Below are 23,363 nucleotides of genomic sequence, written 5' to 3'. Positions count from 1 at the left end.
TTGCTCTTCAACCTAACTACCCTGGCAGTTGTCCCTGCTACATTTCTGGTTTCATAGCTACTCCAGGATAGAAACCCAAATATGAAGATTTGAGCAGGGCCTCAGATGAGAGAGAACATCTGATTTTTGAGAGAACATCTAATGTTTGTCTTTCTGGATCTAGGTTACTTCACTCAATACATTCTTTTCTAGTTTCTTCCATTCTACCTGCAAATATCTTGATTTCATTTTTCTTTCTTTATTTTTTAAAGACAGGGCTTCTCTGTGTAGTCTTGACTATCCTGAAACTTTCTCTGTTTACCATGCTGGCATTGAACTCACAGAGATATGTCTGCCTCTGCCCCAGCCATCCCCTGAATGCTGAGATTAAAGGTGTGAGCCACCACTGCCCAGCAATTTCATTTTTCTCTACAGCTGAATATTATTCCATTGTGTATAAATACCACATTTCCATTATCCACTCATCAGTTGAAGGATATTAAAATTGTTTCCATATTATAGCTATTGTGACTAAAGCAGCAATAAACATAGCTGAGCAAGTATCTGTGAATCAGGATGCCAAGACCTTTGGGCATATACCAAGGAGTGATATAACCAGGTCATACTGTGATAAATTTATTTTAGCTTTTTTGATAATTTTCCACACTGCCTCTCTTCCCTCTCCTCCAGGTTTTTTGAAGCTTTCTTTTTATAGCCTTGACTGTCCTGGAACTTGCTCTGTAGACCATGCTGGCCTCAAACAAAGAGATCCTCCTGCTTCTGTCTCCCAACTGCTGGGATTAAAGGTGTGCACCATTGTGTGTGGCAATCTACACTAGTTTCCATTGTGGCTGCTTCAGTTTGAAATTCAACCAACAGTGAATGAGTCTTCGCTTTTCTCCACATCCCCTCCAGCATTTGTTGTTTGTTGTTCATTGGTCTTTGTCATTCTGACTAGGGTATGATGAAATCTTGAAGTTGTTTTGATTGAATTTCCTTAGTTGCTGGGGGCAATGAACAATTTTTAGATATTTCTTAGCCTTTTTTTTTCCTTCTTTTGTAAACTCTGTTTTGGTCCCAGGTCCATTTTTAAAATATATCAACCCTCTCTCAAATGTCTAACTGGCAAGGATCCTCTTCACCTGTTGGCTTTTTTGTTTTGTTTTGTTTTTTAACTATGCAGGGACCTTTTAATTTTATTAAGTTCCATGTAAGTTATAAAGTTTGTAAAAGTAGAAAGCACAGATTCAGAGAGACCAGAGGCAGGACAGAATTTAAATCTGGTTTACCAACTCAGAGTCCATGTTCTTTTCTATTACAGTCTTTAGTTTATACAATATAAATGTCCTGTATGTATGTATCAGAGTTCTCTGTTATTTTCCATGTACTCCAGAAAATAATGATTCAGCTATTTACTACCTATCTTCTATTGACAGCTAACTGACAGGGGTAGGGGTCTTGGTATAGGCCTTGCTGTCCTAGAATTCTCTATGTGTAGACCAGGCTGGCCTCTAACTCACAGAGATCTACTTCCCTCTGCCTTCCAAGTGCTAGGGTTAAAGGCATGTGCCACTATGCTTGAACTGGCTCTCATTTGATACTTAGTACAAGTGCACAATCACATTGATGTCAACACATTGAAATTATTTTATTACTAACATGCTTTTAATTAAATATAATTGTGATTCACTAATTTCTAATTTGTATAAAGTTAGCTCTATACCTGTATTAGACTGCTAATCCAGTACTTAGCTGATTTCTGAATCAAGAATTAGCCATTATTAAAAATGACCATAGCTGGGTGTTGGTGGTGCATGCCTTTTATCCCAGCATTAGGGAGGCAGAGGCAGTTCGAGGCCAGCCTGATCTACACAGCGAGTTCCAAGACAGCCTCCAAAACAATACAGAGAGACCCTGTCTCATAAAAAACAAACAAACAAAAAATGACTATAATTTTAAAGCATGTATTTTTTACTAATAATTTAAAAAATTTTAGTAATAATTTTAAAAACTCATTAAGCATCATAACCGACAGAAAATATAGAAGTGCTATAACATTTTGTGCTATTTTTAGCTGATTCTTTTTGCTTAAACAGGTGTCCAACATTTGCAGCCTTCTAGTGATTCTTTGCTTTTGGAAGTGGTGAAACAAGTTAAACTTAGTGACATGGAGGAAGATAAACTAGAACTTCTCGAAGAGGATATGGTAGCCAGAGTAAATATGTATGTATGAGTATTTGAAAGCATTTTGTAAAATTGTGGGTTTTCTTAAATTTCTGTTTTTCCAGAGTGCAACAATTATCATGCTGACTGTTAAAATCCAATGAGTATTTATTGAAATTATCAAGGAAGGCATTTCTTCTAGGATTGATTGTTGGGATCTGTATCTTTTAATTATAAAGTATTTTTGAGTGAAAACATTATATTGAAAGCTGTATGCTTCAAGTTGGGTTCATGTGGAAATGTTCAACAATCTGAGGGTATAACACACAGCAGTAAAGGGCTCACCTATTTTATGCATACCATAAGACCTTAGGTTTGATCTAGTATCTGAGGGTCCATCAAAGAAATTATCTATATGAAATAAAAAACAAAAGAAAAAATAAAGATAAGAAATTCATTCAAGAGTGTAAAGGGAAGCCTTCCCGCCAGCCTGGTTCCAGAGCCGTATCAGTCCCAAATAAACACACAGGAGGCTATATTAATTATGAAGCTGTTGGCCTTGTTTGTTTCTTACTGGCTAGCTCTGACTTAAGTATTTATCCCAAAATTGCTAATCTAGGTATTTCTCTTACCGGAGAAGTTTCCAGGCTTCCTACCCCATGGCGTTACATCTTGACTTTCTGTGTTTCTCCTTCCCAGAGTCCTCCTGGACTCCTAGTTCCACCTATCTTGGTTCCCTATTGGCCAACAGTGCTTTATTGACAAATACACAGGACTTCCCCCATCACAAGAGACATGAAAAAACTGAATAATTATAGAAATAAAACTTAGTAAAAAAAAAACCAAACATATTTAAAAACATAAACTTCTAGCTGGACTGAATAGGAATTTGAAAAGGATAGCAACATAAACATTGTTTCAGCTGTGAAACAAGATATTCTTTTCCACATAAGTGAGCTAAATTGATGATTACTTCTTTTAAACTTTTTGTTTATACAGTGATGAGAAGGAAGAACAAGATCAAAAGGAAAAATTGGTGTTGGCTGAAGACTGTGAACTCATTACAGTAATTGACATAATTCCTGGCAGATTAGAAATCACTACTCAACACATTTACTTCCATGATAACAGTATTGAAAAAGAAGATGGTGAGTACTTCTGGGAAAATACCTTTCAGTTCTATCAGTTATGAATTAGAGGAAGAAACCAGCAAGATGAAATTGTGAAATTATGGTTTGTCTTACAAAATGAAAAATATTAAGTCAATGAATTAGGCTCATGCAACCCTTGTGTATTGAAGGGGGATGATAATTTGTATGTGTACATACATACACACACACAGTGTTAATGATTGAAACCATTCTTTTGGTTTTGTTTTGTTTTGCTGTTTTTTAGATAGGGTTTCTCTCTGTAGCCCTGGTTGTTCTAGAACTCTCTGTAGACCAGGCTGGCCTTGAACTCAGAGATCCGGAAACCAGTGCCATTCTTATATAAGGCAAGTATTACCCAGGCTTTCTTTATACTTAAAATCCACTAGCCTTACCTTTCTGAGTAGCTCAAGGATTATAGGCATGCACAATCCAACAAGTTGCTTTAAATCATCACCATCATTATTAGCATATTTTAAGAGGTTTGGTTTGAGGGTATCACAATAAACTTATAGTTAAAAAGTGCAGTCTTAATTTTATCATACCTCTAAGCTCTTACTTTTTAATGATTAAATCTGAAGATCCAGTATCTTAGAAAAAGAAATATTTCTAAAGTGTAAGTAAATATTCACAATTATCCTTTGTTTTCTTACAAAGGTAGTAGAGTAACTTTGGAGTTCTAGAGTAGTATAAAAGAAACAATTTATAACTCCTAATAAGTACTTGTTTTTTATAATGTATTTTTTTCTCTGAGTACTACCTTTGGAAATGAGATATTTTTTGCATAGAGCAGATAGCTTTATGTGGCAATTGGATTACAAGATTTCTTCTGTTTTCAGGAATTGGCTTTGATTTCAAGTGGCCTCATTCTCAAATTCGAGAGATTCACTTACGTCGTTATAACTTAAGGAGATCAGCACTTGAGATATTTCACATTGATCAATCCAACTACTTTCTCAATTTCAAAAAAGAGGTGTGGTACCTTGTACCTTTCTGGCAATCGCAGAGTTTTATTTTGAAATAATTTTCCAGTTAGTAAGCTCTAATGGTATTTTGGACTGATTCCTATCAATACAGTATATTAAAAAAGAAAATGTATTCAGAGACTCGTTGGTATATGAACTTTTATTGGTTTTTGTTTGGGAATTGAGTGATATTTTAAGTCAGTGTGTGTATATGTGTGTGTGTGTGTGTGTGTGTAATAAAACATTGAATATCAACCAGTAGATAGCAGACATTATCTGATTATGTTATAGCATACAAATTATAAGAGTAGACAAACTGTACATGGTGCTCCTGGGTTTTTTTTCCTTTTCTAATGAGGGCACTAATGCCAATGTCATGTTTTGGTCACATGACACCATTTTTTTTTTTTTTTTGGTTTTTACAAGACAGGGTTTCTCTGTATTGTTTTGGAGGCTGTCGGTCCAGCCCGGCCTCGAACTCACAGAGATCCGCCTGCCTCTGCCTCCCAAGTGCTGGGATTAAAGGCGTGCGCCACCACCGCCCGGTGACACCATTTTTTTAAACTATATTGTGTGCAGGTTGGAGTGTGCCTGTGGATAAGAGGACAATCTATAAGAGTCAATTCATTCTATAATGTGGTTGCTAAGGATGTAAGTCAGGTGATCAGGCATTTGGTGGTAGGAACTTTCATCTGCCATTTTACCGTTTCCATGATGTCATTTAATATTGATATCTTCAAATGTCCCATCTCCAATTATGAACTTGTTGAGGACCAAGTTTCTAAATCATAAAGTTGAAAGAACATATTTAAACCACAGCACCAAATATAGTAAAGAAATTAAAAGCATAATCCACTGTTGATATGAAATGTCCCAGAAGAGGTAAAGTTATAAAGCAGATGGTGGATTTTGGTTTTCAAGAAAATAGGAAGGAGGCAGAATTGGATATAACTGCTAACAAGTTTGTGGATTGGTGAAGATTTTCTGAGGTAAAATAGTAATGGTAATGGCATAACTGTGAAACTGTAAGAAAGCACTATTACTCTTACAGGATTAATTATATGTTGCTAAAATTAGTACAAAAGCTATAACCTATATTTGTCTTGACCAGTTTTTAAACTAAACAGTATTTTTTTACAGGTTAGAAACAAAGTATATAGCAGACTGTTGTCACTTCATTCTCCTAATAGTTACGGAACAAGATCTCCACAAGAATTATTCAAAGCTTCAGGATTGACACAGGTAGGAAATTTTATAGATTGTTGTATTGTTCATTTTATTCTTTTTGGGGGGAGGGTTGTTTCGAAACAGGATTTCTCTGTGGCTTTGGAGGTTGTCCTGGAACTAGCTCTTGTAGACCAGGCTGGTCTCGAACTCACAAAGATCTGCTTGTCTCTGCCTCCCTAGTGCTGGGATTAAAGGCATATGCCACCACCGCCGACTGTATTGTTCATTTTCTATCTCAGAATTTTGTTGTGATTTCTAACTGCTAGCCCTGGCTGTCCTTGAACTTGCTATGTAGAACACAAACACACAGAGATTCATCCACTTCTGCCTTCTAATTACTGGGATTAAAGGTGTGATCCACCACTCTTATCCTTTGTTCTTCCACTTAGAAGTGTGTGTGTGTGTGTGTGTGTGTGTGTGTGTGTGTGTGTGTGTGTGTGTGTTTATGAACACATGCATGAGCGCATGATGACAATTAGATATAGGACCCCATGCATGCCAGGCTCTTTTTTTCTTGTGTCAAATAAGCCTTGTTTAACAAAGTATAGTTCCTTTTGCTTCTGGATAGACTTTATTCATTAATACTGATTTCTCAATTTTATACCTAAGAGCAATTGATCTTCCTATATATAGAAATATGTCAATATATGTATTTCACTTTATAGATGCAACATGCAGATTTTCTTCTTTTATTTAATTTAATTTTATTTTCATTTTACATTTCAACCCCAGTTTCCCCTCCCCCCCTTCTTCTGCCTCCCCACCTCTCCCTATCACACTCCCCTCCATCCACTCCTCAGAGGGGATAATGCCTCCCTTAGGGAGTCACTAAAGTTTGGGATACCAAGTTGAGGCAACACCATGACCCTCCCCCCTGAATCAGGCTGGGCAAGTTATTCCACCATAGGGAATGGGCTCCAAAAGCCAGTTCATGTTCCCAGGATAAGTCCTGGTCCCACTGCCAAAGGCCTCCCAAACAAATTGAGCCACATTCAGCGAGTCTAGTTTGGTCCCATGCAGGTTACCCAGGTGTCAGTCCAGAGTCCATGAGCTACCACTAGCTCAAATAGGCTGTCTGTAGTTTTCCCAAACATGCTCTTGTCCCCCTTTGCTCATATGATGTCTTTTCCCTCTCTTCAAGTGAACTCCAGGAGTTCAGCCCAATGCTTGCCTGTGGTTCACCATGTCTTCTTCCATCAGTTACTGGATGTAGATTCCATGATAGGAGTTAGGGTAGTCACTAATTTGATTACAGGGGAAGGCCAGTTCAGGCATTCTTTCCACTATTGCTGGGAGTCTTAGCTAGGTCATCCTTGTGGATTCCAAGAGTTTCCCTGGCACAGGTTTCTCCCTAACCCCATAATCGTTCTTTTATCAAGATCTCTCTTTCATTGCTCTCCCTCTCTGTCCCTCCCCCAACTTGGCCATCTTGATCCCTCATGTTCTCATCCTCCATCCCCTCCCTTCTACCTTCTCTCCCAGTTTACCCAGGAGATCTTAACTGTTTCCCTTTCCTGGGGTCCTCCTTGCCTAGCAATACCACTCTTGAGCGTATACCCAAAGGAAGCACATTTATACCACAAGGTCAGGTTTCATTTTTCAGTGTTCACCATAATTACAATCTTTGCTTTTGGTCCACAGTGGATTAAATTTGATTGTTACTCTGTCAGGAAAACTGTGATATATAACCCCATTGTGTATACTCATTAGAAGACTAAATATAATGAGGTGATTAATAGAAAGGAATCATTTTCTCTGTTTAGCCCTACCTCATTTTGCTCTGTAACAGTTAAGCAAACTAAAATCCAATAACCTTAGCTTAACACAGTTAAGTTTTAGATTTTAAAGCACTGCCTTTTAGTATATATATTACAAAAATGTCAAAAGTGAGCGATAAGGGGCTGGAGAGACGGCTCAGAGGTTAAGAGCAATGACTGCTCCTCCAGAGGTCCTGAGTTCAATTCCCAGCAAACCACATGGTGGCTCACACCCATCTATAGTGAGATCTAGTGTCCTGTTCTGGCCTGCAGGCAAACATGGAGGCAGAATGCTGTATACGTAATGAATAAATAAAAATCTTATAAAGTGAGCGATAATATGAACAAACGAGTCAGATCGTGATGGAGAAACCCATAGAATCAGCTGACCTGAGCTAGTGAGAGATCACTGACTCAGGCCTGACAAATGGGGAACCTACATAAGACTGAACTAGACTCACTTAATATAGGTGACAATGGCGCAGCTGGGACAATATATGAGGCCACTGGTAGTGGGTCCAAGATCTAACACTAATGTACAAACAGACTTAGTGGAGCACATTCTATATGGAAAGATACCTTGCTTGCATAGGGGTTTGTGGGGTGGAGAGGTGTCTTGTCCTGCCTCAACTAGATGATGGGTAGACTTAGTAGACTTCTAGGGGAGGTTTTACCATTTCTGAGGAGCAGATGGGAGATGGGAGGGGGCGAGCAAGAAGAGAGGAGGGAGAGGCAACCGGAATGGAATGTAAATATAATTTTAAAAAAAGAAATTAAAAATATGTCAAAAATGAGCTGGGTGTTAGTGGCGTACACCTTTAATCCCAGCACTCAGGAGGCAGAGGCAGGTGAATCTCTGTGAGTTCAAGGCCAGCCTGGTTTACAGAGCGAGTTCTAGGACAGCCTCTAAAACAATACAAAGAAAACCAGGCTGGCCTAGAACTCACAGAGATTCTCCTGCCTCTGCCTCCGAGTGCTGGGATTAAAGGTGTGTGCCACCAACGCCCGGGTAGAAATTAAAGTTTTAAGATATATAAAATATTGAGTAAGAGTCTGAATTTTTCTTTTTTTCCCCCCTTTGAGTTACATGGGACTCAATGCAGAGTATTGCACTTGTAAGTGCTCTGCACCAACCTATATCCCTAGGCTTATTTTTTTAATAGGTTGGTCCATTGGCCAGGATACCCACCAACTTGCTATCCTCCTACCTTCAGCTCCTGAGTAGCTAGTTACATGTGTGTACTACCACACCTGGCAAGATTTAATTCTTATTTAAGACTTCCCAGAGTATAGATAGTGCTTAATGTTTAATTTTTTGCTCTTTTTCTTAGAGACTAATTTTCAAAGGAAATAGATTATGGAGAAGTTGATTTATTACCATGTTAAACTTTTTTTTAGCTTCATCTCTTTAATCATGAAGATAGAAATAATGATTACAAAAAAGTGTTGGTTATTAATAGATGTCACATTCTAAAAGGTTACATGATATGATTCTGATATTGTTCTTTTTGTACTGTCTAGAAATGGGTGAATAGAGAGATAACAAACTTTGACTACCTCATTCAAATAAATACAATGGCAGGACGGACCTACAATGACCTTGCACAGTACCCTGTGGTAGGTTTTGTATAAATCACTTAAGATTAGCTTATACTTTTATAATGTATAAAACTATGTATGGTATTTATGTTTTTGTTTAGAAAAATTGAGTTTGTATGTAGCTCAGTGGTAGAATGTTCTTGTACCATATGTGAAGCTCTGGGCTCAGTCTCCAGCACTGCAGAAGAATACACAGTGCACATACTCTGCCTGTACGTTTCTACCTCACTGTTTTTAACAGAAGTCTAGTAATTAAAATTAAGGTCCTTTTTCTTTTATCTCATTGAAAATAGCCCAGAACAGTTACAGAAAGTTTACACTATTGAATTGAAATAAACAAATACTAAAATATGTCTCTACTTATAATAGAAAAAAGTGTTTATAATAGGGAAAACTATTTTAGTGATTACCTCTTTTTATCTTTATGAACATATTTGATGTGGTAATATTATATTCTCTAGGAAGAAATGTCTATATTTTGAATTTTCTCCTTTAGTTTCCCTGGATTTTGCAAGATTATACTTCAGAAGAATTGGATCTTAATAACCCCACTGTATTTCGAGATCTTTCTAAACCAATTGGAGTCGTTAATGAAAAAAATGCCAAAGCTATGCGAGAAAAGTATGTGCTTTTTAAATCTTTTTAGATGGCCAATGTTTGGATGTATATTGATTTGATCAAAACAACTAAATGTTACCCTTTTTAAATTAAAAAGGATGGTTTTTTGTTTGTTTTCAAGACAGGGTTTCTCTATAACAGTCCTGGCTGTCCTGGAACTAACTTTGTAGACCAGGCTGGCCTTGAACTCAATGAGATCTACCTACCTCTGCCTCCTAAGTGCTGGAATTAAAGGCATGTACCACCACCATCTGGCTTAAAAAGGATGTTTTTTATTATTATTTTGTGAGTATAATTGTTTTTTTCTTGCATATATAAGTGTAACCATACATGTACCTGCAGAGGTCACAGGAGGGTGTTGGGTCCGGAAATAGAGTTGCATGTGCCTGTGAGCTGCTGTGTGGGTGCTGGGAATTGAACCCAGTGCCAGTGGAGGCCAGAGAGAATGCAGGCTCCCCTGCAACTGGAGTTGCAGAGTATTGTGAGCAACCATTGGGTAAAATGGAAAATGAATCCAAGTCCTCTGTAAGAGCAGCTCTCAACTGTTAAGCTATCTCTCCAGTCCCTAGATATTTGAAAAAAAATTTTTTAATGTGTATGGTTGTTTTGTCTGCATGAATATCTGTATACCACTTGCATGTCTAGTACTTGCAGAGGCTAGAAAAGGATATCAGATACTCTAATACAAACTGGGGTTACAGGGGTTTGTGAACTACTACACGTGTTTTGGGAACCAAACCCAGGTCCTCTGGAGGGGTATCATGTGCTCCTAACCACTGAACAATCTCTCCATCTTCATGCTATGTTTTTTCAACCCAAGCTACTTAATTTTTTTCAATTATTATTGGGAGTATTCACTGTACATGTATTACTGAAGGAAAATTTCACATAAGCTTATAGTGTATGTTCAATATATTCTACCGTGCTCTACTCTCCCTGCCACTCCTGTGTCTTATTTTTCCAGACAATTTTGTTGTATATTTACATGTACATACATGATTTTATGTATCTATATAAAATCTAGGGACCACAAAAGAGAACATACATGTATATATATATTTGGTTTTTCATTTTTCAAGACAGGGTTTGTCTGTGTACCCTGGCTGTCCTGTAGCTCACTCTATAGACTAGGCTGGCCTCAAACTCAGAGATTTACCTGTCTCTGCCTCCCAAGTGATGGGATTAAAGGGGTATGCCACCATCATCCAGCTCAAAAACAATGTTTATGAGACTGGCTTAAGTCTCTTAATATAATTTTGACAGTTATATCCATTTTTGTGCAGATGGTGCATCTTCATTCTTCTATGTCGAACAACCATTCCATTCCTCTTGTTAGATATCTGTATTGGTTCTGTAACTCAGCTATTGTAAATACTGCTGCAGTAAACACTTATATGCAAGTTGACCTGAAGTCATCTAGCAAAATACCCTGGAGTCATATAATTCAGTCGTGTGGTAGAGCTGGTTTTTAGTTTTGTGAGAAACTACCATACTGAGTCCTGTAGTTGATGTAATGAAAGAATTGGCTTCTACAAGTTGTGCTGTGATCTCCATGCATGTATTGTGCCATACAAGCTTTGCTATACACACATTAAACAAATGTGATTAAGAAAACAGAAATATATTTGTAGTGCTAAAAGTGTAGCTCAGTAATAAGTACTTACCTGCTGTGTGTGAGGATTTGGTTTGATCCTTGGTGTTACTAAATAAACTTTTGTATACTAATTTGGTGCTAGCAAGACAGTTCAGTGGGTAGAGGCTCTTGCCACCAATCCTTACGATCTGAATTTGATTCCCAGAACCTACATGGGCAACTCCTGCAGGTTGTCCCATGACCTTGTTGTGTGCACCATGCATGCATGCACACACGCAACGAATAAACACTGAAAAATCAAGTTATGGGACATAGAGTGATGACTCAGCAGTTAAGAGCACTTGTTTCTCTTCCAGAAATCCCAAGTTCGGTTCCCTGTACCTGCTTCCTGTAGCACACAGCAGCCCATAGCTATAGCTCAAAGGCATCTGATAACATCTGGCCTTTGTATTCATTAAATTCACTCACTGAAACAACACATGCATACACTTAAATAGAATAAATATTTAAAAAGTAAAATAATAGAAAATAGACAGTTATTTATCCGGAAGACTTTGCCTCAAGGAAGATAAAAATGTTTTCTATTTTAGTTTCTATAGTCAACATGTTTATTATTGAATTATACAAAAATGCTCAGTCTAGAAAGAGAGCTCAGCAGTTGAGAGCACTCACTGCTCTTACGGAGACTTGGATTTAGTTCCCATTACCCAAATGGTTGTTCACAACCCTCTAACTCCAGAGCCTACACTCTGGCTTCCATTGGCATTGGATATACAAGTGGTACATAGACATACATTCAGGCAAAACACCTATACACTTACAATTAAATAAAAGTTATTTTAAATGCTCCAAAAGCTTGTTTAGTGATATTTCATTGTTTAGGAAACATTCTTAGAAATTAATTTTTTCTGTTGTTATATCTCATTTGCTAGTAAAGTATATGACTAAGGATTGACATTTTAAAGAATACTATGCTTTAAGCTAACTAGTACAGACTCTTAACATTTTGTTGTTAAGGTCATAAAACTCCACTTTTTTTTTTTTTTTTAAGGTACGAAACTTTTGAAGATCCAATGGGAACAATTGATAAGTTTCATTATGGTACTCACTATTCAAATTCTGCAGGTGTCATGCACTATCTTATCCGTGTAGAACCATTTACTACCCTCCACATCCAGCTCCAGAGTGGAAGGTATGCTTAGAGTAAAACCTGTTTGCTTCTGATTGTAAAGTTGAGAACTATTTGCTTTGATACTATGTTCTGAATGATAGGGCCATGCCTTTTAAATCCTCTACTAGGTTTTAATCTAGATAAGATCAGCCAGAGTAGTATAACAAGTCATTCAAATTGACTCATATAAAACACATTTGAATATGATTTTTTCACTGTTATTGTAGTGTACATTTGGAATCCCTTCAATTTTGAGAAATGAACCAGAGATTTATAATATAGATATCAGGCCAATGATGTTGCCTAGTGACTGAGAACTTGTCTAGCATGTACAGGGTCCTGGGTTTAATTCCAAGTAACAACTCCCTCCTCAAGTTATAGTATTAATGTGATTTAGAGCTAAATCTGAGCAATCCACAGATAATGAATCGGCTCTCAGCAGTGGCTACACAATCTTCCTAAAAATATTTTTCATAAAGACTAGATATAAGAAGCATTTTGGGATTCATAGCAGTCACTTAAACAGATATGTGATATTGCTATAATAACATTATCTGTGGGTATTGTAACTTACCTATATTTCACATGTTCCTACTTATTCTAAAGAAATTACATGAATCTTCTGTTAGTATTCTCCAGGTAGCTTCCTTGTATGCATTTTTGTTTCTGTTTTGCCTTTGATCTTAGCATTATCATTTTGTTTTCTCTACTCAGCTAACACTATACAAACACTACCCATTGCATTATCTTTGCACATAACATCTATGGTTAGCCTGTGTTCTCTACCCTGTCTTAATTACAGTAAACTTTGGTGTTCAAGAAGAGACTCTGTCTTCAGGATTCTTAGGCATCAGTAAAATGTTGCACCGACGGGAGCTAATTTCCCTCCGTAATATACAGGAATTAATGACTAGGTTTATTTTGCTTCTTCATAATTTTATGAAGAAAGGTGATTTGGCAAAGCTTTAAAATGAATTCTGTTTGTGCTTTATAAAGTACCATCAAGAAAATCCAATAAAGGACTTGTATTTATAAGATATACAGTCCTTATAACCAAGTAATACAAAATCGAATTTAAAAATGGAGAAGGGTCTATTTAGCAGTTTCTCTAAATAAAATAGGTGTCTAATACATGAAAAGATGTACAATATCATCAGCATAAAGATAAAAATTGTTTTCAGATATTAAAGAGGAAGATTAAAAAAGAGCAGCTGTAGTCACATGGACACTTGAAGGGAGCTTAAAGGTTCTTTGTTCTGTGCTTCCTTGTTTTCATATAATTGGTTGTTGTCTTTCAATCCCACGTGCAGATTTGACTGCGCAGACCGGCAGTTCCATTCCATCCCTGCTACCTGGCAAGCTCTAATGGATAACACATATGATGTAAAAGAACTTATCCCTGAATTCTTCTATTTCCCTGAGTTTTTAGAAAATGAAAATGGTAAGAAATAGAAGATTTAAAATTTTTTTTCAAGAGGTCCCAGTGAAAGATTCTGAAAAACAACTTTGAGGGTATCTTCTGTAATATTGCATGGTTTATTTAATGTTTATTTTGTGTTAGTGACAGCATTTAACTGATACTGGAGATATAACATACAGAACCAAATCTTTCTTTCCAGGAAAGTGATATAGGAAACTAAGATATGAGTCAAATTTGAACTCCTAAGAGAACTTACCTGCCAGAGTTCATCTCTGGTTGAGGGCAGGGCCTGAAGATGGGTGGATGCAAAAGCAGCAATGGGAAAAATCAAATACAGAGTGCTTCTTAGTTTTGTTTTAGGAGAGATGGACAGTGAGGAAGCACATCCCAGGCAGAAATGCAGGTCCCATCCAGGGATGTGAGGAGTAGGCATGGGTCTCAGAGTGAGCCAGGCCATGATGGTCCGGAGGATCTTGCAGCTGACTGACTAGCAGCCAGAGTGCTTCTTTATTCATATGCAATTTAGTAAGCAGGGATACATTCATGTTGCTCCAAAACATAGATCATACCATTTTTCTTTTTGGACATGTGTTTCAGTTACTATTGCTCATCTTTTAGTCATCATTAATAAACTATGACAGAACAGAGTTATCATTTCTAATCATTTTCCCTCAAGTTTTGACATCATTGATAAACAGAGTTACCATTGTTACTCATTAAACCCATAACCCAATTTTTAAGAATCTAGAGGTGTATGACAGCCTGTTCTCAGGCTGGTAGCTTTTGTGGCTATAAGGACACTAGGCCAAAACAAAATCTTAAAGCTAGTCTAGGCATATTACCATGTCCTGTGCAGTGTATTATTAACTCTTAATGGTCAGAGTGCCCAAGGAGAATCCTCAGGCCAAAGCCGCTGCACTTATTATTCAAATTCTGTATAATACAATGTTCACGCTTTCTATCTTTATAGAATTTTTCCATATGTCTAATCCCGACATTCTGTTGTTTCTTGGTCATATAACACAGTGGTTCTGTATGTACTAACTTTTCTAAGAAAGGGAGGTCCTGTCATCAGGTTCTTTTATCATCTTTCCACTCCATACTTTGCTCATCAGTATAAGTCTGTGTAGGACAGAGGTAACTTCAGCTAATCTAACTCTGTTACTCTATAAGCCACATAATTGCCTGAATATATAGTGGGAAGAGGCTTGCAATCTGATCTGTGTCCAACTCCTCTAGCCTACCGAGTCTTGTTGACCTTTTAGAGTTTACCTTGATTTGATTATTTTGTTCCTGAGTAAGTACAGAGATGGATGTTTCAAGAATGTTTCATACCCCTATACAGAGACCTTTGCCTTCTTTTTGTGTGTCATAGCCTCCAGTGTGTAAGGAAAGACCTTCAAGCAGATAAGGAGGTCTGCCTAAAGTGAGTTGGGGGGTGCAGAATAGTATATTCAGGACTGTCCAGGGGAAAATTGAGAAATTTTCCATCAATACAATATCTCCAAATTGCGCAAATATTAAACATCTCCCAAGTATGGAGCAGGTGGAGATGAAAACCAAAGGTGGCAAGCAGCCATCATGCCGCTCAGCTTTGCTGGATCTTTGTCAAGCAGCTGTATTGGCTTTATGACTTTTGTCATTCCCATCAGATATGACTGTGCCACTCACCTCAGGCTGCAGTCTTTACTAGAGGTACAGAACTGCTTTACACAGCATTACACGTCTTTGAGGTAAATAAGATGATAATTTGGACCATGGTCAGTGGGCCAAATCCATGAGTAAACTCGGTTTTAGAGCATCATTGCAACATTTTCTACCAATTTATTTATGTTTTTCCTATCTATATCTGGTTTTAGAAACTAATGACCAACTTGAATAATTATTAGAGACCATGTAACTCACAAAGATACAAGTGTTCTTTTACCTTTTGAAAAAGACTTCTGCTGACTCCTTATTTGGAATGTATAATAGGTGCACATTTATAATAATGGCTAAGTCATTGCCCTCTTTGAAAATTAGGTTTTTGTAGTAGAGATGCATGGTGATAATTAAATTTTAAAAATAATCCAAATACACCCCAGACCGACAGTGGGGAGGCCAGAATGGGACTGATCTGGACCCCCCAAATGTGAGTGTCAGTGAGAAGGCCTGGACAACCTATGGGGCTCTGAGCTGTGGATCAGTGTCTATCCCTGGTATACAATCTGTCTTCATGTGCCTATAGCACAAAGAGAGATGCTCTCTCAGCCTGGACTCTTAGGGGAGTGCCTTGACCCTACCAAGAGTAAAATGATAGACTCTAGACATCCCCTATGTGGAAGGATTTGGCAATAGGGTGGGAGGGAGGGTGGAAGGGGAGTGCGGGAGGAGGGGAGAGAGAGGGAACTGGGATTGACATGTAAAACAAGCTATTTAAAATTAAAATAAAAAAAATAATCCAAATACATTTTTTCTGTAGAGTTATTTTACTTGATTGTTACTACTTTTTATCCATTTCTTTCCTTTTGGATTTTTTTTCTTTTTCTTTTTTTTTTTTTCTTTTTTCTTTTTTCTTTTTTTTTTTTTTTTTTTTTTTTGAGAGAGCTCTTGAAACTCGCTCTATAGACCAGGCTGGCCTTGAACTCACAGAGATCCACCTGCCTCTGCCTCCTGAGTGCTGGGAGTAAAAGCATTCACCACGACCAGAGTTGATTTTTAATTACTTTTGTGTGTGTGGATACTGGAGATTTAAGTCACAGTCTTGCACACTTGGTTGGCACACACTCCACAACCAAACTGCTTCCCTAACCTTATGTTTGTTTTTAAAGCACAAATACATTTGCAAGATCTGGGGGTACATTTCATATAGATTGTTAGTTAGCTACTGGACTAAATTTAATGAAGTTAGTGGGTATCTGGGATATGAAGAGTAATTGGGCTAAATCTGAATAAAAACTTAGGTATTCTTTGCTCTATAATTCAGGGTTATTATTGGAGCCTATTGCTGCCCTCAGCCCTATGGCCTCATGGTCTCTATGTATAAATGTAATTATATAATTGCTTGATAGGAACTTGGGCAGGAGAAACCAAATGTATCATCTAATAGGAATAAATAGCTAGGAATAAACAGCAATAAAACCAACACAAAATTGGACAATGAAATTTCAGTGTTTTCTGAAATGAAAAGTTAGAGATAATTTAGGTTCAGGTTTATAGTATTAGCATAGCCAATTTGTTTCTGTATTTTCACTGTTTTATTCTGAGCATTTTGTCTTTGTTCATGGTTAATCCTTCTTGTTGTTACAAATAAGTAGAAACAACAACATCTTTAAAAGATGGGGTATGTTGATCTGTTGTGTCCTTAATTATAACCTCTAGAACTTCATTCTCTAGAACTGTGTCATATACCCACCTCTAAAATGGAACAGGTATGTATGGCATTTAGGGGAAAAATGAATGTACAGCTGAAGTGAAGGTTCTGCAAGTAAATTCAAAGGGAATGACTATGAAGTGTACAAATAACAGTAGCTGCTGCACAGTGATCACTAACCAGAAAGCCTAGCACTTTGTGTTCCCTGTCATATTTGTCATACTTTACGTCTTACCTAGACTTGGGAAATGTGGTATTTTAAGGCAGCATACTATTATTCTATTATTTCAATACTGGTATTTTAAGATCTTTTTTTTTTTTGAAGGTCTTTTGTGTTAACACTTTCCTTTTCACAGTATATGAACAAGAAAACCTCATACTTGAGGGAATAGTGGCATATATTCTCTCATAAAATAAAACCCCCAGTGAGTGAGTTTAAGGTATAAATTATACAATAAAGTTTTAATTAACTGTATTTTGTAAACTAATCATTAAAAGGACCATTATCCATTTTTAGTGTAAAAATAATTAATATTCTATTTTGATCCAACTAAAGCAAAGATTGTAGTATCTTTAATGTTCTTTTTTCACTTGCATGTATACGTGTGTTCCCATGTCTGTGCACTTATATGTGGAGGAGTGCATGTGTGCATGTCCATGCATTTTTATATAGGTCAAAAGTCAATGTCCTTAATCCCATTCCACCTTAACCTTTTGAGACAAGCTGGGTGAGTTGCCCAGTAAGACCCTAGGATTGTTTCAGCTCCCACCTCTGTAGTCACTGGCATGAGCCACTCACTGTATTTGGCTTTTCATGAGTGATGAAGATCTAAATTTAGATATTTATGATTGAGTAGCTGAAATTTACCAGCGGAGTGTCTGTCTCCCAAGTTCCCTCTCCCTGCTTTCGTAAGAAAAAGAATTCTTACTTAGATATATCCTCTAAAAATGAGTTTTAAAACACTTCATATAGTTTAATTAATGAGTAAAGTGTACTATAATAGACAAGTTAAAATATTTTTCTATTTATAGGCCCTCTTTTGTATTTGTTTTACATCACTTATTTAAATCTAAGATGGTTCTGATGTTTCTATATATTTGTCTTAGAATTTAATTTGGGTCACCTACAAGTTTCCAACGAACTGGTAAATGATGTCATTCTTCCAAGATGGGCTAAATCACCTGAAGATTTTATTTATAAACACAGAAAAGCTCTGGTAAGGTTTTTGTTGCAACTCTATCAGGTCTAATAAAATATAGATTTTTTTTCAAAGTTAAAGTATACTTTTTGCTAGTTCATTTATTATTTGTTGTGTATTGCTCTTCTAAAAGTAAAAGATAGTAATCCTAGGATATAAGTATTTTGTGATACTATCTGAATGTGTACCAAAAATAGGTTTCCACTTTTTCTTTTTTAATAAGAGCTTATTTGTGATGGTGTGTGTACAAATCTAATTATAAATACCAATTACCAGTGTCATAAGCTTTTGATTTCTGGTATATGGGCAATCAAATTTCCTTTTTTTTTTTTTTTTTTTTTTTTTTTTTTTGGTTTTTCGAGACAGGGTTTCTCTGTGGAGCCTGTCCTGGAACTCACTTGGTAGTCCAGGCTGGTCTCGAACTCACAGAGATCCGCCTGCCTCTGCCTCCCGAGTGCTGGGATTAAAGGCGAGCACCACCAACGCCCAGCTTCAAATTTCCTATTTAATCAAGTCTGATTTTTTAGATTTGAATTGGCAAGTTTTAGACAACTATTACAAAAGAAACTACCACAAAAATGCATTCCACACCTCTTATTTAACTCTCTTAGATTTGGGGCAATGTTAATAGCTTTTTTGTTGTTTTCTTCACCCAGTATATTAGGGCATTTTGGAATTTGTGATTTTTGAATTAGCTGATAAATCCTCTGCAAATATTCCAAACTCTGGGAAAATCTACAATCTGAGTTGGATGTAGTGGCAGTTTCTAAGGAGTCTGAGGCCAACTTGAACAACAATGGTGTAATCTTGTCTCAAACAAAACAAACAACAACAAGCAAAGTCTCAAATACTTGTAGCCTTAATCATTTTGCATAAGGGATATTCAGCCTGTATTAACATTCCAGTTCTGTGTGTGAGCTGTATGGATTGCTATTCTGTTTACCCAGATGGTATAATTTAATGTTTTACAGTTTCTGAAATTAGGCATGACTTTTTTTCTGAAAGATTAATCATGTTCCTAATAAAACTAGCCTATTCAAAATGACACTTTAAAATACTTACTAGTGTTTAGGTATATTTCCAACTTGGAATTGAAAGAGTAGTGACTTAGTTTACCATTGATAATTGTGGTACTGTCTTGAAGCACTATTTACCAAGCATGTGTGTGCAATGCCCAGCAAGGACAGAAGAAAGGGTCAGAGATACTGGAAATGGAGTTGCAGATGGTTGTCACTTGTCATGTGGGTGCTGGGAATTGGACATGCTTTGTCTTGAAGGGCAGCCAGTGTTCTTAACTACTGAGCCATCTTTCTGACTCTTTTTTTTTTTCCTTTTACCCTTGAGACAAAGTTTCTCTTTGTAACCCTAGCTGTCCTGGAATGCATAGACTAGGCTGATCTCAACTCTGCCTGCCTCTGCCTCCTAAATGCTGTGATTAAAGGCATGCACCATCATCTCCCTGTAGCTCCATACGTTTTTTAGAATGCATGAATTTAGAATTATAGTTACAAGATACCTATATTAATTTGTAAATGTTCTCTCTCTAGGAGTCTGAATATGTTTCTGCTCATCTTCATGAGTGGATAGATCTGATTTTTGGCTACAAGCAGAGAGGACCAGCTGCAGTGGAGGCACTCAATGTCTTCTATTACTGTAGTTATGAAGGTATGAGCCTAACTACTTCTTCTCTTATAGTACTTTGATGGAATTAGTATTTATGCATTATACATGGTATTTGGGCCTAGATACTTAACATAGGAAAGAGTACATCAACAAAATAGCTTTTCAGTTGAAAGTTCACAAAATAAGAGTTTATGATTTTGTGTGTGTGTGTAAATCTAATTGTAGATGCCAATTATCATCTTATGCTTTTGGTTTCCTATATGGGAAATTATTTAATCAATACATTGAATATTACAAATTATATTTTCTGTAAACTTTGAAAGAAGGCACTTAGAATTTCCAGTAATAAATTCTCCTAATAGCATTAGCTTAGTTAGCACCAGAACTGTTATCTGACAGCTTTGGGCAGAAAATGCTGTCTATTTTAAAATATATTTTGTGTGTAGAGGTATATAATACATGTTTGGGAATACCAGAAGGTTGAAGGTACATGCCAAGTGACTTACTCATTGGTCTTTCCCTTATTTAGACAGGATCTCTTACATGTACCCACACACATACGTGCATACACACATGAACACATACACACAAATAAAAATAGGTAATGTTTCTAGAAAATTACTTTCTGGTGATAAGTTGAAGACTGTATTTTGTTTAAAATGTGTTAATCAGTCCTTGATGTATTTATCAGAGTCATGCTGTCTCAATAGTGATTACTTCTTCTTTAGGTGCTGTAGACCTTGATGCCTTAACAGATGAAAAAGAAAGAAAAGCGTTAGAAGGGATGATTAATAATTTTGGGCAAACACCTTGTCAACTGTTAAAGGTAAGTTATATAAGTTATCAACAGCTTGGAGCAGTGGTTATCAACCTTCCTAATGCTGTGACCCTTTAGTTCCTCATGTTGTGACCCCAATTGTAAAATTATTTTCATTGCTACTTCTAACTGTAATTTTTCTGTGTTATAAATCATAATATAAATATTTTTATGTATGGACGTTTGCCAAAGGATTCATGACCCACAGATTGAGAACTACTGGCTTTAGAAGGATGTTTTGAAGTATTCTGAGGCCTGGAGAATACTAGAGTCCTAGAATAATTGTAATTGGTAGGGTTTGGTTTAGATGATTGTATATACCCTCTATTAAGTTGCAATGTGCTCATGTAATCGAGACTCCTGATGCTAGGAGGACTGATGTATTAAGTTAAAGGGACTGCAAGTGAAGTCTAGAATTGAATTTCCAAGGGATAATATTGCCATTGTTATAAAAGAGTTTTGTAGCTTAAAGAAATTTAGAGAAATGGTTTGGAAAGATGGTTCAGTGGTTAAGAGCACTGGCTGTTCTTCCAGAGGTCCTGAGTACCATTCCCAGCAACCACTTGGTGGCTCAAACCGTGTGTAATGGGATCTGATGCCCATTTCTGGCATGCAGACAAACATGAATTCGAGGGTAGCTTGGGTAACATCTCAGAAAGTTCATTCATGTAAATTGTTTTCCTATGCACATACAATGGTCAGCACTAAGGGGAATGGTAATCTCCATTTTATTTAGTCAATTATTCATAAATCACAGAAGGATTTATATTTACTAAAATAGCTGGTTATTTTAAATACGACCCCTCCCGTGTGTGTGTGTGTGTGTGTGTGTGTGTGTGTGTGTGTGTGTACACGTGAGTGTGGGGGCATTTGGTGTCCTTTGTAGGAGCTGTCTACTTTTTTTTTTGAGACAGACTCTCACTGGGACCTGGAGTTTGATATTCTAAGTTCTCTAGTGAGTCCCAGGGATATTTCTATCTTCACCTCTCCATCATTGGGCTTACAAGTATACACCATGCTGCTCAGTTCTTTCTATCAGGTCCTCATGCTTGCACAACAAGAGGTTTGCTAATTGAGCTATCTTCCCCAGCCTCGTGTTTCTGAGAGAATAAAAACTGAATATCAAATATGGTATATCATTAAAACTGTCCTTATGTTGAGACTCTTTCTGTATATAAAATTTAAAATATTGAAATCGTCCCATAAATGGAACTTGTCATCCAGAGCCTAAGCCCAATGTTAAGACTCCAATTATAAAATATGTACAATATATAATCAAATTATTAAATACTTCTATGTTTCCTCATACTGGTTTGTGAAGATAAATTGTTGTCTTCCTAATTGCCACTGATTCATAGAGGTCAGTCCAGTATTTTGGAAGCTATCATCTTTGTTCTCATGAATTTTTTTATTATTTTATTTTAGTGTTAGCATGAATTTAAGGATGAAGGATAAATAATAAGTTGGGCGTGGCTGTGGTAGTACACACCTTTAATCCCAGGACTCAGGAGGCAGAGGCAGTTCTATGTAAGTTTGAGGCCAGCCTCATGTCCTCAAGGCAAGTCCCAGGACAGCCTGGACTGTTACACAGAGAAAATCTGTCTCAACAAACAAAATGAAATTTTTTAAAAAATCCTAATTAGTGTGTACTTTTTTAGTTAAACACTGTGAATTATTTTCTGTGACCTTCACAGTAATGACACAGTCATCTTCATTTTTAATAATATAATCAAGGTCAGGGTGATAGGCCGAAGGTGAAAGTACTTGATGTGCAAACCAGATGACCTGTTGCTTTGACTTTGCATGACTATGGGGGTTGACCTAACTGGGTTGGAGATGGTGGGGGATGAAGAAATGACAAACAAACATCCAGAAAAAGTGGGATGCAGAGGGATCAGCCTTCTGCAGGTCAGAGAGACTGGGAACAAGATGCTGACTCGGTGAGAACATCACACAGATTTCTTTTTCTGAAGGATAAAAGTTTCTCTTCTACTTTATTATTCTTTCTGTCCTCGTCCCACTCTTCTTTTTCTGTTATGTTCTTCTACCCTGATGTTCCCCTTCTTTCTTTTCAGTTGTTTCCCTTTGTACATTGTTTCTGATTTTATCCTTTTACTTCTTTTCTGATGTTTCTCTTTACATCTTTTCTTTTCTTTCCTTCTAAGTTTTCCCTCATGTCTTTCTTCTACATCTTTCCTGATGTTTTCCTTCTGCTAACTTTATTTTCCTCTTACAAAATCTTTCAAACAATATTAAAATTACAATGTGATTACATTCTATTTTTCAAATGAATGCTTACAGTGAATGTATGTTCTCCTTATCTCTTACATGATTAAACATTTTACATATTACAGGTGAAAATCAAGTCATCCCAAGAACCCACATACATTCATATTCAAGCAGCTTGTTATAGATTTAACAGTGACCTCGGGGAAGGTATTTTTCTCAGCTAGCTCTTTTACAGCTACAGATAAAGAACCAATCATTTTCTTATTTATCTTAAAAGGTAATCTTATAAAAATTCTTTAAAGAATCACAATTCTAAAATTTTATATATGAAAAACAATCAGCTCTTTGAATCACAAATCTAAACTTTTATATGTGAAAAACAATCAGTCAGCTCTACTTTAAATCCTCAGAGTACTTACTACTCAGCAACAGTATTTTTATATCAGGAAACTGAGGCCAGAAATGGGTGCAAAGAATTAATCATCACTTTTGATTACCAGCC

The 23,363-nt window shown here is 36.7% G+C and overlaps 1 protein-coding gene across 2 annotated transcripts in view; it reads left to right on the top strand.

The window, feature by feature from the left end:
- Nbeal1 (neurobeachin like 1) overlaps positions 1-23,363 on the top strand; it is a 154,772-nt gene that overhangs the window by 108,685 nt on the left and 22,724 nt on the right. For both annotated transcript variants that reach the window (XM_040753510.1, XM_040753509.1), the window contains 11 exons: positions 2,076-2,202; positions 3,142-3,290; positions 4,130-4,263; positions 5,396-5,497; positions 8,761-8,856; positions 9,335-9,459; positions 12,102-12,242; positions 13,532-13,662; positions 18,101-18,210; positions 19,740-19,857; positions 20,544-20,641. In XM_040753510.1, the coding sequence (XP_040609444.1) occupies positions 2,076-2,202; positions 3,142-3,290; positions 4,130-4,263; positions 5,396-5,497; positions 8,761-8,856; positions 9,335-9,459; positions 12,102-12,242; positions 13,532-13,662; positions 18,101-18,210; positions 19,740-19,857; positions 20,544-20,641 (1,331 nt within the window). The remainder of the gene's footprint in view (positions 1-2,075; positions 2,203-3,141; positions 3,291-4,129; positions 4,264-5,395; positions 5,498-8,760; positions 8,857-9,334; positions 9,460-12,101; positions 12,243-13,531; positions 13,663-18,100; positions 18,211-19,739; positions 19,858-20,543; positions 20,642-23,363) is intronic.

The sequence above is a fragment of the Mesocricetus auratus genome, unplaced genomic scaffold (assembly GCF_017639785.1).
Source record: "Mesocricetus auratus isolate SY011 unplaced genomic scaffold, BCM_Maur_2.0 Super-Scaffold_100010, whole genome shotgun sequence".
Lineage (NCBI taxonomy): Eukaryota > Metazoa > Chordata > Mammalia > Rodentia > Cricetidae > Mesocricetus > Mesocricetus auratus.
The sequence above is the reverse complement of the archived record's forward strand: the minus strand, read 5'-3'. Positions and strand labels throughout refer to the sequence as shown.